We start from the raw sequence: 16,019 nt of genomic DNA, 5'->3' as shown, positions 1-16,019 counted from the left end.
TAGTTACTTTTCCCCTGGGCATTTTGTTGTTTCCCTTCCAAAATGACAGAAGCCTCAAATGATAATTTGAACTCAAGTTACTCTTACCTGAGTACATTACTGTGAAAGTAAAGTGAAGTCAGGCCCTGTTCTCACCATTCACAGGTCGGGAGGAGACCAAGGGCTGGCAGGTTTGTCCTTCTAGCGGGGAAAGAATCTGCCAGATTTCTTTGCTCCCCCAACCTCCCTCAGCCTTTGTAATGTTGCATGATCTCCTATTTACATTCTGGGCTTATGATGATTAGAAAGGGGTGTGCATCTTCTAGGTGCTTTAGAACTGAGGGGATGGAGGGGAAATTTGAGTGTCTTGGTTGGGGAATGTGGGTGGGGGAAGGGCATTGAGGGAGAGGGAAACACCATATTGGGAGATAATGCAGCAGGAAATAATTGTGATACAGTTTAAGTATATAAGTCCATCTCGTTGGTGCCTGGCCATGAAAGTGGAGAAGGGAGCTTGGGTTAGGGGTCTCAGTGTCTTATATTCATTATTTGATGTGATTGCACAGCAACCTGAGATGCCGGTGTTATTATCTGCATTTTACAGAGAAGAAAACAGGCTTAGAGAGGTTAAGCGGTTTGTCCAGGATCACATATGCAGGAGAATCTGGATCCGAACCCAGGTCTAGCAGACTGCCTGATTTGGGATTTATCGTAAACAATTTGGTAGACCTAAAGATGTGAAGATCTAAACTCTACACAGAACTGAAAACTTTCCAATTCCCCTGGTAGTTTTTCTAAAAAGTATTTGAACAAAACGTTTCTACTTCCTCCAGCTTTTTACTTCGCTCACTGCCCGCTTTCCCCACTGCTCAGGGTTGGACAGCTCCCTTCGGTGCTGGCTTCCTATCCACAGACAGAGCTCGACTTCAGAGGTGGCTTTTTTTTCCCCCAGAATGATGATGCTTGTATATGAGGATGTGTGTGTGCATGAGTTTGTGTGTACGTGGGACTGTGTGTAAATATCTGTGGTGTATGTGTGTGTTTACATACGAGTATGTGTATGTATGTGTGTTAAGTTTGTGTCTGAGTACATCTGAATGTGTGTGTGTGTGTGTGTGTGTGTTTGTGTGTGTAACTACGGGTATCTTTGTGTATGTACATGTCTCAGGGTGATCTTTGAGACTGTGTGTTTCTCGATGCGTGCCAGTGTGTACATGTGAGTGTGTCTGTGACGTGTGTCGGTGTAAACTGTAAGTATGTGTGAATATGTGTGTCTGCGTGTCTGCGTGTGTGTACGGGTGTCTGCTCTCCCTGTGAGGGTAGGTCTGTGACTTCAGCTGGGACATCTTCTCATGCCTGAATTCACCTTCTGCAGAGCCCCAGTAGGGAGCCTCGCCACAGAACGCTTGCGTGCAGATGAGATAGAAAATTTCATTTAAAATGAAATGACTCCTCATATCAGGAACTGAGTTTATAGATCAAATTCTGTTTTAGTGACTCTAAGGGTCTGCTTAAATTCCAGTTTTTAAAGTGGAATTTCGTGATATCAAATACTGCATGAAATAAGTTGAGTTTACTAGGCATTTGGAAATCCTCTTTAGAAACTTTGGTTACGACTTTATTCCCCATAGGAGACTTACATAATCTCGGCCCTGTTCAGTCTCTCCAAATTGTAAAATAAATAAATAAGTAAATAATAATCATTATTGCAAGTTTTTTTTTTTTTAAGAAAACAGGCTTGTGTTGCTCTTTGAAAGTTTTCTAGATAGTTTACATGTCACAATAATCTAAATAATCTCATAGAGTGCTGTTACCTGAAGTGTGGGATCTGAGCTCACAGGTCTGTACCTCCTCACATGCAGGGATGAATCTGAACTTGACAGGAGCCATCAATAAGCTGGCACCTTGCATCCAGGTAGAGGGGGTCTGTAGGACATGGGCTCCTGCTTCCAGCCCTCCCTAGGGCATTGGGGGTCTGTCCCATACGACATATTCTATTCTGTCCAAAGGACCTAAATCTGAGCCTCGAACATTTCCATTTGCCCATTATTAGGGAGCACAAGAGGCCAGTGGTTCATATACCCCCTTGTCCACAGAGCAGCTTTGAGACTATCTCTTTACCTCCATCTGTCCTCCATACAATGACAGGGTAGAGTCAGCCAGGTGCAGTGATGTCTCAGACTCTTTCAGTTCTCATGTAAGGTCAGCCCACCTTAGACATGGGCTTGGTTCAAATCCTGATTCCCCCATCGTGGGACCTTGGGTGCTTTGCTTAACGTCTCTGAGGCTCAGTTTCCTCATCTGTAAAATGGGGATAATTATACCCTCCTCACCTAGTTGTGTGTGGATTATTGAGGTAATATGCATTCAGGATCTTGCACAGTTCATAATGGGCTCCTGAAACCTGGTTTTATTATTATTATTGGTATATTATGTATCTCTTAAACTATTTCTACATGATCTTTGTTTTTAAAGATCATCTCTCTCTCTCTCCTGGCTCTCCTCCCCCACCCCTCTCTAAGTTTACAGTGGGAAAGCTTTTAATTTTTAATTTAAAAAGCACCCTTAGTATGTCCCTTACATTTTTGCCAAACCTAAGTACCCTAGTTTGGTCACAAGTCCTCCCTCTGAGAACCCCAAGTTTGGGCAGCCTAACTTTACCCAGTGGGAAGCCTCCACTGCAATCTGGCAGCTGAAATGGTTTGTTTGTCTGCATTTAGTGTTGTTCCTAAACATGATGTCTGGGCTCGCAAGCCCCTAAACCTGCCTGCTCACCTCCCTTGCATACATTAGCCTTAATGTATTCTCTCTTGAATACTCATCATATTAAGGCTCCCGCTAGATACCTTGCTTGAAATAAATTTTATGGGCATCCATCCTCGCCCTCATCCCTGTGCATTTGCGGATGGGAGAAGAATTATAGCTGCATCTTTCCTCTTAGGCAAGGCCAAACAACAATTAGGTGGGAATCTGCGGCCTCTGGCCTGGGACCGCGAGGCGCAGGGAGGGAGCCGGCCCGCGCTCTGCTGGGCTCACCCAGCGCCCCAAGGACGGTTCTGGGTCCAGTTCTTTGTCTGATTCTCCATGGGTGAATTTACCTTTGCTGGTCAGGTCTCTGGCTCCCCAGAACCTAGCCAGCCAGCCGTGTGTTTACACGAAGCCACCCCCGCCCCACTCCCTCTCCGCGGGCCTGTTCTCCAGGGGCCAACCACCTAGTACATGTGGCTGGTACTCATAGGTTTGGCTGTCGGCAAACCACTTCCCGAAATGGGGGCGCTTCTTGGTTAGGTCGTCCCTCCCCTCCCTTGCAAAACTACACCAGAGGAATCTTCCTGATGCCTCCTCCGGCTGCGAACGCAAAGGCCTGTGGCAGAAACACCATCCTCTTGCCCTTTGGGACCCTCTTTATCCAAGTTGTCCCTCCTCTCTACGTCCCCAGGCCGGAGTTGTCACACAGCAGGAGCTCCCGGTTATCCACCTGTCACTCCCTTATCCAGCCCTCTCAGCCCCCAAGGCCCTCTGCTCACCAAACACTCCTGGGAGGCTCCAGCGATGCTGTCCCTCATTCCCTAGAGAGAGGCAGGGTGCCGTGGAATGGGCGCCTACCTGGAGGCAGCCAGGCAGCCCCCAAGCCCTCTCTCTGAGGCCCCAGGTGAGGGCCACACAGCTATGCAGGATTCCCATGAGGGTTCAAATGAGCTCAAGCCCTCCAACCTCCTCCCTAATTGTCTCTTTCCCTCGGCCAGGGCAGCGCCACATCCCACACCTGGTTATTGTGGTTATCCCCGTTATCCCCTCGTAACAGCAAACGACTCTGTCCTCAGCGAGTCGCTTACTCTTCACAGCGCAGTGAGGTGCTTTCGTCACCACCCCCCTTTCACAGGCAAAGCGATTTGTTCAAGGGCAAAAGCAGAGCCAGGATTCAAACCCAGGCAGTCCGGCTCCAGAATCCATGAGTCCTCCCTACCCCTCTGATGGGGTGGGGTGGGGTGGGGTGGGGTCGGGGGGAAGTCCTGTAGCCATCATGCGCTTAGCACCTCGCTGGGCACATCAGAACTCCTCGGTAAGGACTGACTGGTCCAACAATTGCTTTGTCAAGGAGGAAATCTATTGAAATTAAAAAAAAAAAATCCCTTATGAACTGGGACAGGCAGCAAGTGTTCAGTCTGTAGGTATCTACCTACGTGTGACTCTTAGTAGCTTTCGTGGGACGTTTCGGTCTGAGAATGGGGTCAAAGAGCAAAGCATCTAATATGTTTAACTTTCGGGCAAATGTTGGAGGCTGTTGAGGCCATGAGGGACCAAGCTGGGGTTAGGATTTAATTAGGGCCAAGACCGGCACTTGTGTGTACAGGGCTAGTGATAACGATTTCGTGACTGTGTAACAACCTGCCTATAAATTTTAGCTACAAATGACTTAATACTTGAGAAAACTTCCTCTCTACATAGGTTTAGACGTGTTCAGCTCCCCTCCCCCAGTGCTGCGAGGCTCATTCCCTTATGTTAATGCTCTTAAATTATATCACAACCAACAAACATGATATGGATCAAGAAACACGTGTGACTCACGAGAGATTTGGTTTTACTATTTTTGTGGGCATTTTAGAGTGAGCAGGAGAAACTGGTGAAGAACTGTTTCAAGGTGAGCTTCTTAGGATTTGATCGATTATTTATTCTGTGATGAACATCCGTGGTGTAATCTCGCATGCCAGGCACTGTGCTAGGCAGTGAGGATACAAAGCTGAGAAAGAAACTCTGGTCTTGCTTCTTGAGGACTCCACCTTCTAATGAGAAAGACGGCGTGTGAACAAACAATTAGCAAAACTTCTATTTATAATAGAGGGGAGAAATCCCGGGGTTGTAATGCTGCATGCCGAGCTACATCAGGGGAGTATCGCCGGAGGCCAAATGCTTGCACTTTTATGTTTTTGTTCTCAATTTGTTACCGTCCCTTTTTTGGGGGAAGGGGAATGCAGGGGAAATGGGTAGGGACGTTAGCACTATTTGCTTATCCAACCACGGAAGCCTGACCATTTTGTAGAGTTCAAAGCTACTTCAGTGACTCAAAATACTATCAGCCCCCAAGCAAGCCCTTGGTAAAGACAGGATGGCAGTAGAACAGACCTTGGGTAGGAAGTCGCCAAGGCAGGAAGAACAGGGTGGGGCGGTGGTTAGGGTTCAGCTGTAGACAACAGAATCCACTTTCACTATTTAAACGGAGAGTGGTCAGTTACCAGGTATTAGGTGGCTTTCAACTCAGTGCAGCCAGCTCAGAGCCAGTCTCCTGGGAGAAAGACCCAGCTCCCAGAATTTCACTGCCTCAGGACATTGCAACCACGGACCCTCAGGGCTCTGCATGCTCCACACTGCACAAGGGAACCCTGACGCTTGGTTGTCCCTTTATTTAACTCAATTCTGAATTCAGGTCTCTGTGAGGTACATCTGATTGGCAGGTTCCAAATCCCATTTGGAACTCGAGCTGCAAGGGAGTCTGAAAAGCAGTTTCCGGTTTGTCTGTCGGCAGCCGGGGCAGGCGCGTTAGGAGGGGAAGCCGACGGAGCCAATCCATGGCCTCTACTGCCGTTCATCAAAATACTCTCAGGAGATTCTCTCAGAACACTGAGCTTCTCCCTCCAGGACCACCCTCAGACCTGGGCCTCGGTCACCTGCCCCCCGCGTGGCTCATTTGCTTATTAGGCCAGATGGCCTCTCAGTCTGTGTCTAGGCAGGGCTCACTTGGAGGCCGATGTTTTAGCTCAGATTCCACCCAGGAGCGAAAGTGTCATGGAAAAGAGGAGGATGTCGTTGGGTCTTCCTGGCCTGTTGGCTGTGGACTTGCAGCTGGCACGGATGAGGTTAGCTGATGCTCTGCGAAACAGGTGACTCCTCTGGGCCAAAGCCACCCAAAGCCAGGCCAGCGAAGTGCAGCTTGGATCTCAGCCCCGATCTGCCGCCTTGACCAGGCACCTTTGTGCAGTGTGCAGGCTGCACGACTGTATGCGGCAGCCCCGTATTCTGCCAGCCTGGCCGAATGGGAGCGCGGCCACGCAGGGCCTGGTCTGGTGAGCAGTGCTGTGCGGAAGGCTCACACTGCCCCTCTCCGCTCTCCCCACAGAGATCCCTCAGTGCGCTGGCTGCAACCAGCACATCCTGGACAAGTTCATCCTGAAGGTCCTGGACAGACACTGGCACAGCTCCTGCCTCAAGTGTGCAGACTGCCAGATGCAGCTGGCTGACAGGTGCTTCTCCAGGGCCGGGAGCGTCTACTGCAAGGAGGACTTCTTCAAGTAAGTCAGAACTGGGGCGCAGACTCCCTCTCTTTGCCCTGGTGCGTCTCTGCCTCTCCGTGTGGAGTGCAGGGTGGGGGTGGGGGGCATCCTGCAGTGTGGCGGGGTGGGGAAGGGCAGTGGGTCCATCCTGGGAGGTTGGATGCATGCTCCAGCTGAGAGGCTGCTCCTCTGAGGGTCCCCCTTTTGGTCACCAGCGCTATCGTTGCCAGAGGACCAGGATCGTGAACTCTGGAAGGGGGGCCAGCAGGGAGCAAGAGCCAGAGTCCTCCAGGGTGGCTGACAGAGTGCCCTTGAATTCCTACAAGGAGTCACTCTTCTGTCTTGCATGTATCATTCTTACAGCTGTGAGAGCAGGTGCAGGGAGGGGCCTGTCTCGATTTTAGGCGATTCTCTGTGGCTGCTTCACGGGCCTCAGGGCTTGGAAGAGTCGCTGCTGGTGGTAGTGGTCCAGCTAGGCTCCGTTACTGTCATTGCTTTCAGTGGAAACACGGCAGAGAGGCAGTCTCATGGGATGGTTAAGAGCCCAGACCTTGCCTGGGTTGAAACCCACTTATTAGCTGTGTGCTCTTGGGCAAGTTACTTACTTTCTCTGTGCCTCAGTTTGCTTACCTGTAAAATGGAGTCGTTACTGGCTCTGGATGAGTTGGTGTGTGTGAAGTACTTAGGACGGTGTCTGATACCTGAGTGTTAGCTCTTGAGGCTGCCCTCAATTTTTCATTCTGATGTCGGGTCCATCAGAAAAAACTCCTGTTGGAGCCTTGAGTCAGGGTGAGGAGACCGCCTATGATTTATTTTCTGCGGTAGTTGGTTAGTATGGGGCTTCTCTCCCAGAATCTATTACCTGAGGTACTTTAGGCTGGTGTCTCAGCTGACGTGGACTAGCTGACCGCAGCCAGACCAAGAACAGGAGGTGAAGGCTGTCTGTTGGCGACACGGAGGCCAGTGCGGGTGGCCCGTGGGTATGCGTAGGGGAGGCTGGGACCACGGGGAGGCTGGCCGAGGCCTGGACGCATCCTGCACGTGTGAGCGAGCCCCGGGGAGGCAGTGTGCCTGCTTCAGCCGCCGTGCATTCTGGAGACAGGGAGGAGAAACGGGGGGAAATGCCGATCCCGGAAACAGAACACGGTTTCGCCTAAGCCCTGCCAAAGGTTTAACTGCAAAAAATAAGTCATTGGAATGTCTGAGGATTCTTAATTTTTTTTTTTTTAGTGCAAAAAAACACATTAAAGCACATTGTTTTGGTAGCTACTGGAGCTGCTCCATGGCTTGTGTTCACAAGGCAGCATTCACTGTCACCATCGCGCTTTGGGCAAATCCGCAGGGCTGTCACCTCTGTGTGTGCGTGTGTGTGTGTGTGTGTACGTGTGCCCGTGTGCTTCTGTGGCCGTGTGCGTGTGCGCGTGTGGATGCACGCGTGGAAGGCAGGGGAAACGGGCGGCCGGGCCTGGCTGCAGAGGTTGGGTGAGCCGTTTCTGCTTCTGCAGTCAGGGCGGCATCCTCCAGTTTGTCCTTGTACATCCGGAAAGGCCCAGTAAGCTCCAGCGGGGAGGCAGGAGGCTCCGTCACCGTCTTGCTCATCTGAGGATGGGGTAGGTGCTGAGACGTCCCTGGGTGAGACCTCTGGCTGGTCCAGCCTGGCAGGTCGGGGCAGCCTGTGGGGTGCAGGCAGATCCGGTCAGGGCTGCAGAACCAGAAAAGCTCCTCTGAGCCTCAGAATCATTCTAGGGCCCCATCTGGCATTTGGACCTTGACCGGCTGGCTCTGGGTTTGGGAAATGGAGGAAGCAGGAGCTCAGGGGTAGGTTTGGGTTTGGGAGAAGTAGTGATAAGGAAAGAAGGCCCCCCCTAGACCCGAAGGGGCTCAGAGTGCGGGCTGGGGAGGGATTAGCGCTGGTCTGTGAGCCACAGTCCCTGCCCAGAGATAACAGTGGTCAATCCGACCAGGCTGGCGCCCTGATCCCCTGCCTCCAGGCCCGCCCCATGACGCGGCCCTGATTTGGAACCTTCCAGGGCCTTGCTCAGCAATAACCTCCTGACTGACCCCCGCCCTCTCCAGCCCGGGTGCCAGCATCCCACCTCCCAGCTCAGGGCCTTCAGCAGGGGCCCTCTGCCTGCGCCATGTTCCAGGTGCACTGAGCCATCGGAGCCTCTGCCCTGTGCCCGGCCTCCTTCCCAGTCCTCGCTTGCTGCCCTCCTCACACCCAGACCCCCCCTCCCCACCCCAAGCAGAACGCCCCCTCGGCCAGACACCCTCTGCATTGCCCCACCTCCCTGGCCCAGGTGATTTCATCATCTGGGGATGATGTCCACTCTCTCAAAGTCTCCTCATCTTCCTATGGCCATGAGTCCAGCTCCTCAGTGGGTAGGAGCGCCGCCCCCCACCCCCCGTGGCATGGCCACCCTGTCCTTTCTCCCTCCTGATGACTCAGCAGGAGCTGCCTGGTTTTGTTCATTCCTCATGCACCTGTTTGATCTTCCTGTTAGCTTGAGGAAAAGCCAATTAGTCATTCATTTTCCTGTCCCCTGCAGCCTTGTCCGCAGGCCATTGTTGGGTTTGATGCCACCAAGAGTAGGTTACACAGTGAATTGACAACGTGCTTTGGTGACCGATTTCTGCTGTCCCTTTCACGGAGTCCCTTTCCCAGGCCTCTTATCTAGCCACAGTTATTCTTGTTTCTCGAGACTGACCTGCTGCATAAAATGACCCATTCTCAGAGGCAGGGTCTTTTGTCAAGCACGGGAGCTGACCACAGGTCCAGTGCTGAAACCCGGTCGTTGACTGGGGGATGTGAGGGCCCTGTGGCGAGAAATTTAAAGCTGAAGGGGTTCTCCCCACTGCGAGGGGAGGGTCAATCAGGCATGAGATTGGTCCGCTCTGAGCCACGCCCCCGCCCCAGGGAGGGCATGGGGATTTATAGGCAGTCAGCCGCCTGACCCAGCTCCTTGGGACTGTGGCTGTTTGCAACAGGGAGGTACAGCTGCAGGTATAGTTTGGTATAGCAAGTCACAGTTCTAGGTAAAGGCGGGGAGGGAGAAAGTTATTCAGGATCAGGTGGCTTCACCTCCCACCCCCCAGGGGTCTTGGGACCTGCTGCCCACCTGGGGCTCACAGAGCCGGGTGCTCCGCTCCTTATGACAGCTCAGTATACGTCCCTAGGCACCCTCTTTCAGATGGCACATTGGGGCACACACACAGTTCAGGTGGGAGGGGGCGGGGCAGTCCCTGGAACCCCGGGCCCCTCTCTCGTCTCTCACTGGGCTGCAGGAGTCACCTCTGGCCACCTCGTGAGAGTGAAGGCAGGCACCTTGCACTTGAATTCGACTGTTAGACCTCAGAATGCATTCAGCTGTGGGATTTGGGAGATGTCTGGTCAGGACCAGGGGAAATCCCTTCTTTATGCTCCTTAAAGAGAAAAAAGAATAAGAAAAAGCACTATCCTTTTCTGATACCTGCCCCACAGCCCTGTTCTGAGGCAGAGGGCGGGGCTCGTTGGCCTCACAGATCATCACCGTGGTTCAGAGTTTCAGGGTCAGCATTTTAAATCTCTTTGCCCATCATGACGGCAGAGACACTGCTTCGCACGACTCCAGGGGACATCCTGTGTTCTGTGTAAAGGTTTTTGAATCAGGACCGTCATGTGAAGAGTGCCCCTCCCCGGGGGGAGCGGGTGGTGTATGGTACGTCAGAAGTCAGGGAAGGTGGAGGCGGTAAGCCGGAGGTCGGCCTTCAGCTCCGGGAGACGCGGCAGTACTGGTGACTGGCAGCAGAGGGCGTTGTTGGTGTATGCACAGACGAAGAAAGAAGTATTGTGGGAGGTTGTACCCTGTGGTTGTTGCATTTTTCTTCCCGGACTGTTGAACTCTGTCTTGCTCAGTAACATTGGCTGATTTTTGCTGTCGTTTATTGTTGCTGCTCCTCGAGTTCTTGGCTTCCCTTTCTCCAAAGGAAATAAGAGGCACTTTTTTCTCCGAGGCCCGAGAGGAGAGGCCCTGAGTTGACCGATGCCGTGTGGCTACTCACTTTGAATCGTGAGCTGAGGAGCCGACTCCTTGCACTGCATTCGCTAAGCAAGTCCTTTCTGGATTGTCCAGCATGTTAGGGGTCCCCTATTTCCTTGCAAAAGGACCGGGATCTGGAGAGGGCAGGGGTCTTGGGGTAGGGCTTCCGGGTCTTCTCCTAGTCCCTGATGGGGTCCTGAGAGAGGCCAGCAGCTTCCTTACCCTGCAGCACTGTGAAGACAGGACAAGTTCTTAGCGGCAGGGACTGGTTCTAGTGCCGGCTCTGTCGGCACCAGCTGGGCACCCTTAGGCAAGTCCCTTGACATCTCTGAGCTCCAGGATCTTCTTTAGGAAAGAGGAATGTTAGTGCTGGCGGCTTTGAAAGACCTGACACACAGGAACATTTTATAAAAGGGAGTTATTTTATGAGTAGAGTGGTTTGGGGAACCCAAACAGCGCTCTGTTAAATTCCAGACCTGCTTTCTACTAGCTGTTTGTTAGCAAATAAATGACTAGGCCTCTCTGAACCTATTCCCTTATCTGTTAAGAGGCATTTGTTCTAAGCCACACAGTTGCTGTGAAGTGGGAAGGGGATAGTCTGTAAGCCGCATCCAGCACAATGCTAGGTGCTTTATCAGCATCTCTGGGTTTCCGGCCACTTGACCCACAGCCCCGGAGGGCCAGGCTCTCAGAGTCCTCCCTCAATGCTGGGCCTCCCCACCCTTACCATGTTTGAGACCTTCCTGTCGAGATGACTTTTAATGGCCTAGACTCCCTCAGATGGAGGTGGGGGTAGCCTGGCAGAGTGGGGAGGGCACACACAGTTTGCTGGGCAGAAACCGCAGGGTAAAGACGCCATGTGGATTTACTTGATGAGTATGAAATCTGAAAACAAACATAGCTGTAGAATCAAAGAGAGGGCAACAGTCATACAACTATAGTATTTAAAGAACAGTCCGGGCTTATGGGGGGCTTCAGACTGCACCCCTGGCCACCAGGGGTATGTGCTTGCACCCGCCTGCCAGAGGGGTCCGGGAGAGGAGTCGGAGGCATTCTGAGGGTGACTGTCACTCCAGGGCATTCCTGTCTAAAACTTCGTGCTCCTCTGGGGCGACCTTCCTGCCCCCGAGGCCCTCGCCCTGCCTGGTGCGCAGAGACGGGCACTGCTGGACCTGGCGGCATGGAGGGCCGCTGTGTCGCTTGTCAGTGGGCGGCTGTGTGGGCTGCTGGCCCAGCCAGGCGGAACCACCCCTCCCCCGGCCAGTCAGTCTCCAGCCGTCAGCAGTCAGCAGGGCTGTCAGCCAAGGGCAGGTGAACGGCGTCCTTGGGAGCCCGGAGCTGCCGATTTATCCCCACCGTTGAGCACGGCCTGTTTCAGCTCCCACACACTGTGCGTTTGGCCCGGCCACAGGCTGGTTTCGCTGTCTCCTGTCAGGCCTTCGCTAGCGACCGTGGCCTTATCACTCTGGTGGCCTGGGCCTCCATCTCTCAGCTGGGCACATGCCCATGGGCTAACATGGGGAAATGCTGGCTCGACCTCTCTGCGGGTGGACTTCATAGAGGCAGAGGCGGGGTGTGCGAATCCAGGCTCGGCGTGGATTTGGGACGTGAGACCTCGCTGAGCCTCACTCTCCCATCTCTAAAAAGGGACGAGACTAAAAATATCTCCTTTTCTGAGTTACTATGAGGATTCAGTACGATGAAGGAAGGAAGGAAGTGCTTAGTTACCATCTTGAGTAGCTGATGGGTCGTGAGGGTGTATCTAAGCAGGAGGGGAAAAAGCAGAGGAGGAGGGACCCGGGGCAGAGGCTGCAAACGGCCTTGTGCCAGACGGGTCCCAGGCCAGCCGGTCCAGGGCGGCAGGCGGGGCCGTGTTCAGCGGCAGTGGCAGGTCAGGTGACTGGAACCACTGCCCACCTCTCGGTGTGGGGGTGGCGTGAGGGTGGTGAGATGCCATCCCTCCCCGGCTGGTCCAGAGCTCCGTGGCAGTGACTGCGGCCCTCACCCTCACCTCCCAGAGCAGGTTTCCCGCTCTGGCCGGGGGGACGAGCCTGTGTCTGTGTGGCCGCCTCCAGCTCGCTGGCACCCTCTGTTCCCAGAAGAGGCCCCCTTAGGTCCAGGGCTGGTTGTAGGTCCAATCTGGAGCTGGGCTCCTGCTCAGCCACTTGTTAGTTCTGATAACTACACACCTGTGAGGCCACGCACACATGCAAATTCACACACACACACACAAACACACACACATGCACGCACACTGGCTTAAGGAAGTCACAGGGGGAGGGTCTCTTTGACGTGTGACTTTCCATAATTTCTGAATAGTTTATAGTCTAATTCCCTCGCTAAGCAAATGAAACCTTTTAAGGTAACGATCAGATAGCGGCCGTGCGTGTGGACATTTGTAAGATTCAAACGCACTGGTGGGACCAGGCCCACAGTCATTTGCGAAGGTCTGTAATCAAGGCAGAAGCAATTACTTAGCCGGGCGGCTCCCCCTGGGACCTGAGGCTGTATATCAGGGGTGATGAGCCCACGGATTATCTGTCTGCCAGCCCCAAGCACTCAGTCCAGCCGTGCCCGCCCGCCCTCCCAGCGCTGAGCCGTGGGCAAAGGCCTCTTGTCATCTGTGGAACCTGGATTTGCAAATCAGCCAGGCAGTCAGTTGGCACCTGGGTTGTGGAAATGGGGTCCCCGAGCCAAGACGGATCTAGCTGACGTGGGGGCGGGAGTTGTGGGGGAAGCTTCTGTACCCCGCCGTGCCGCTGCACCACTGGAAGCTGTCCCAACTGGCTGCCCTTCCTGCCAGGCCCGTCTCTGGCCACGTCGCCCCATGGCCTCCTGAGACCGCCAAGCTCAGCACTCAAGGGCCGGCGAGCTGGCTCAAACCCATTTCCTGCTGATTCTCTGGCTGAGGTCCCGCAGGGGTCCTGTGAGGGCCAGTCTCTGGCTCGTCACTCTGGTTACTGGGGACCTGTCTGTGCCCCTGGAAGCCCCGCTTGAGGAGAAACCACAGACCAGAGCTGGGCTCTGTAGCGGGCATGATAGGTCAGCACGGCAGGTCGGCGGCCTGTGGCGTGAGGCGGCCGGATGGGGCCGCTGCCGGTCACAGGGCCTGCCACACCGCTGCTGAGAATGAGTCCTTCGGTCTCGAGGAACTCAGGAAACCACGAGGAATCTTCAGATGCCACAGGAAGGCCAAGAGCATCCGTCACACAGGGTCTGTCAAAGAGACGTCCATGGAGCAGCCACACTGGTGGCATCCGTGGAAAGCTGGTTAAAACTGTGGATTCTGGGCCCAGAATCCGGAGTCAGGGAAGGCTTTTCTGCATTAAGCAAACCTCCCTGGGGCTGGGGGCGGGGTGTTCTGCTCAGGGCGATTTTGTAACAGCCGGGCTAACATCTTGGCAGAGAAGAATCAGTCTGGAATAAAGAGGGCAGATTAGGAGCCTGGAGGACAGAGTGGGGCGGAGAGAGAGGAGCCTTGGGCCGGTCGCCTGCTGCTCCCGGCTGCCCCCATCGGTGCTAAGGAAATAGCGACGCCTCCCTCTAAGGGCGCTTGTGTGGTTTAAGTGAGACTGCTCACCTGACATTGCCTCGTGCGTACTACATGCTTAACGCGTGCTTACAAAAACTGAGGGAGGGGGCTGGACTCCGTAGAAGAGGGTCGAGTTCTGCAGCCCCATCGCCTCCGGAGAAGCCGATCTACCTGCGGCAGGGCAGGAGAGGGAGCGCGTTTGAGGGGAAGGGAGGCCCGGACTCGGGCTGCTTTTCCGCCAGGGACTGGGCTGTGTGATCTTGGGCAAGTCGCCACTCCCCTCTGGGCCCCAGATTCCGCCTGTGTTAAAGGACGGGGTTGGACTAGGTCACTGGTTCTAAAGCTTTTCCTGGAGCGTTTGTCTCAAAATAATATCAAACACTCGTGAAAAATTAAAAACCAAAACGTTATATTAAAACTCCCAATAGAATGCCGAGCACCGTGCGGCGGTTCTGGCAGGGCTGGGGAGCACGTGTGTGTGAGTGTGAGCACGGGGGTGCCTCGTGCCCACTCCCCAAGGCGCTAACATTCTCTGGCGTCCGGCCGTTTCCAGATATGAGCCCAGCCCATGTCTGCGGAAGGCTCACCAATCTTGGGCAGAACTTTACGTGCCCGTGACATGCCCGTGGGACTGATATATGCTAAAAATATTGGTACATACAGTAACAGTAAATATCGGCAACGTGCCTGTCAAGTGTGCTGATAGATAAAAGAAATACATGTAGAAGAGTGTCAGCTGGGAGAAATATATACGGCCTGCCGTAAATCACCGCCAAGCAATTAAAGCATAAAATTAAGTTATGCAGTATTTTGTTTTCCTTGGGACGGTGCCGCGTGCTGTGGCGGTCCCCAACACAGACGCAGGCGTGGGCCTGGCCCGGCCCCCGCTGCCTGCCTTCCAATGGCCAAGAATCACGGGGGAACATCGGGTTCAAATCTGAGCTCCACCATTTTCGTCTGCGAGGCCTCTGGCATGTGCGAAGCCCCCTCTGAACTTGTTTCCTCATCTACAGGTAGAGGAACCTGTGATGCCCCGTGCCACAGGTGTGGGCCCCTCGTTTTTTATTCACCAAATGTTTCCTCGAACACAGAGCCTGTGCCAGGCACGGCTCTAGGCACTGGATTCAGCCCCCGCTGCTGTGGAGCTGGACTTCTAGAGAGGGAGAAAAATGATAAACGAGCAGGTCATGCTCAGAATGTCCTCTGGAGATGGGTGCTTCCGGAGGGGGAGAGGGCGAGGTGGTCAAGGAACACCCCCCCGGGGACGTGAGCCACCCAGGGATCCGAGGAAGGATGCCCCGAGGGAGGAAGCAGCTCAGGGGGGCCCGAGGAGCCAGCGGGGCTGGAGCGAGCGAGCAGGCAGAGGGGCCGAGTGGAGGCTGGAAAGGTGGGGGGGGGGGGGGCTGGATGGCGCAGAAAGAGCCTTTGACCTTTATTCTGATTGCGGGGGTGGGGGGGAGCCACTGGAAGGTTCTGAGCAGGGGAGTGGGATGGTCTGACGCAGGGTCCCCGTGGAGAATAGGTGTGGGCGAGGGCTGAGGCCAGGAGACCCGTTAGGAGGCGGGGCGGGCGAGGGGTGATTTGGCCTGAGCATCGGAAGAATGAATCACCGTTCTCTGAGGTGGCGAAGGCCATGGGAGGAGCAGACTCCGGGGACGATCGGGAGTTTGGTTTTGGACATTCACGCGAAGATGCTGAGCAGGCAGTGACAGACACTGGTGGGAGTTAGGGGAGAGGCCTGGGCTGGAGATGGAGGGGACGCCCCCAGGGGAGCGGAGTAGACTGGGAAGGGGCGTGGGAGTTGGCAGAGCAGTGACCAGCGGGGGGTGTGGGGGGGCAGACAGGAGAACTGGGTCCTGAGGCCCAGCAAGCGCAGTGTTCCGGGGAGGGGGGAGCAGCCAGTGTTGTTGCAAGGTGGGGAGAGACGTGCGTGTGCGCGTGTGTGTGTGTGCACGTGTGTGTGTGTGTAGAGATTTATTGTAAGAATTGGCTTGTGTGATCCTTGAGGCCGAGACGCCTCAAGGACTGCAGTCAGCAAGCTGGAGAAGCAGGACAGCTGAGAGTAAGTTCTAGTCCAAAAGCCATTGGGCTTGAGACCCAAGAAGAGCTAATGTCTCAGTTTGAGGACAGAGGTGGGGAAGGACCACTGTGCCAGCTCAAGGCAGTCGGGCGGGAGCAGCGTCCTCTTACTCTTGAGGGGTCCCTCCTCTTTGTTCTATT

At 54.2% G+C, this 16,019-nt stretch overlaps 1 protein-coding gene across 10 annotated transcripts in view; it reads left to right on the top strand.

Moving 5' to 3' along the window:
* Positions 1–16,019, top strand: part of LHX4 (LIM homeobox 4) — a 58,138-nt gene that overhangs the window by 24,486 nt on the left and 17,633 nt on the right. For all 10 annotated transcript variants that reach the window (XR_004955148.1, XR_004955143.1, XR_004955147.1 and 7 more), the window contains one exon: positions 6,095–6,266. Coding sequence is in view for 3 of the 10 variants with exons in the window: in XM_036234552.1 (XP_036090445.1) it covers positions 6,095–6,266 (172 nt within the window). In the remaining 7 variants the exon portion in view is untranslated. The remainder of the gene's footprint in view (positions 1–6,094; positions 6,267–16,019) is intronic.

This window comes from Rousettus aegyptiacus, unplaced genomic scaffold (genome assembly GCF_014176215.1).
Source record: "Rousettus aegyptiacus isolate mRouAeg1 unplaced genomic scaffold, mRouAeg1.p scaffold_m13_p_17, whole genome shotgun sequence".
Lineage (NCBI taxonomy): Eukaryota > Metazoa > Chordata > Mammalia > Chiroptera > Pteropodidae > Rousettus > Rousettus aegyptiacus.
The sequence above is the reverse complement of the archived record's forward strand: the minus strand, read 5'-3'. Positions and strand labels throughout refer to the sequence as shown.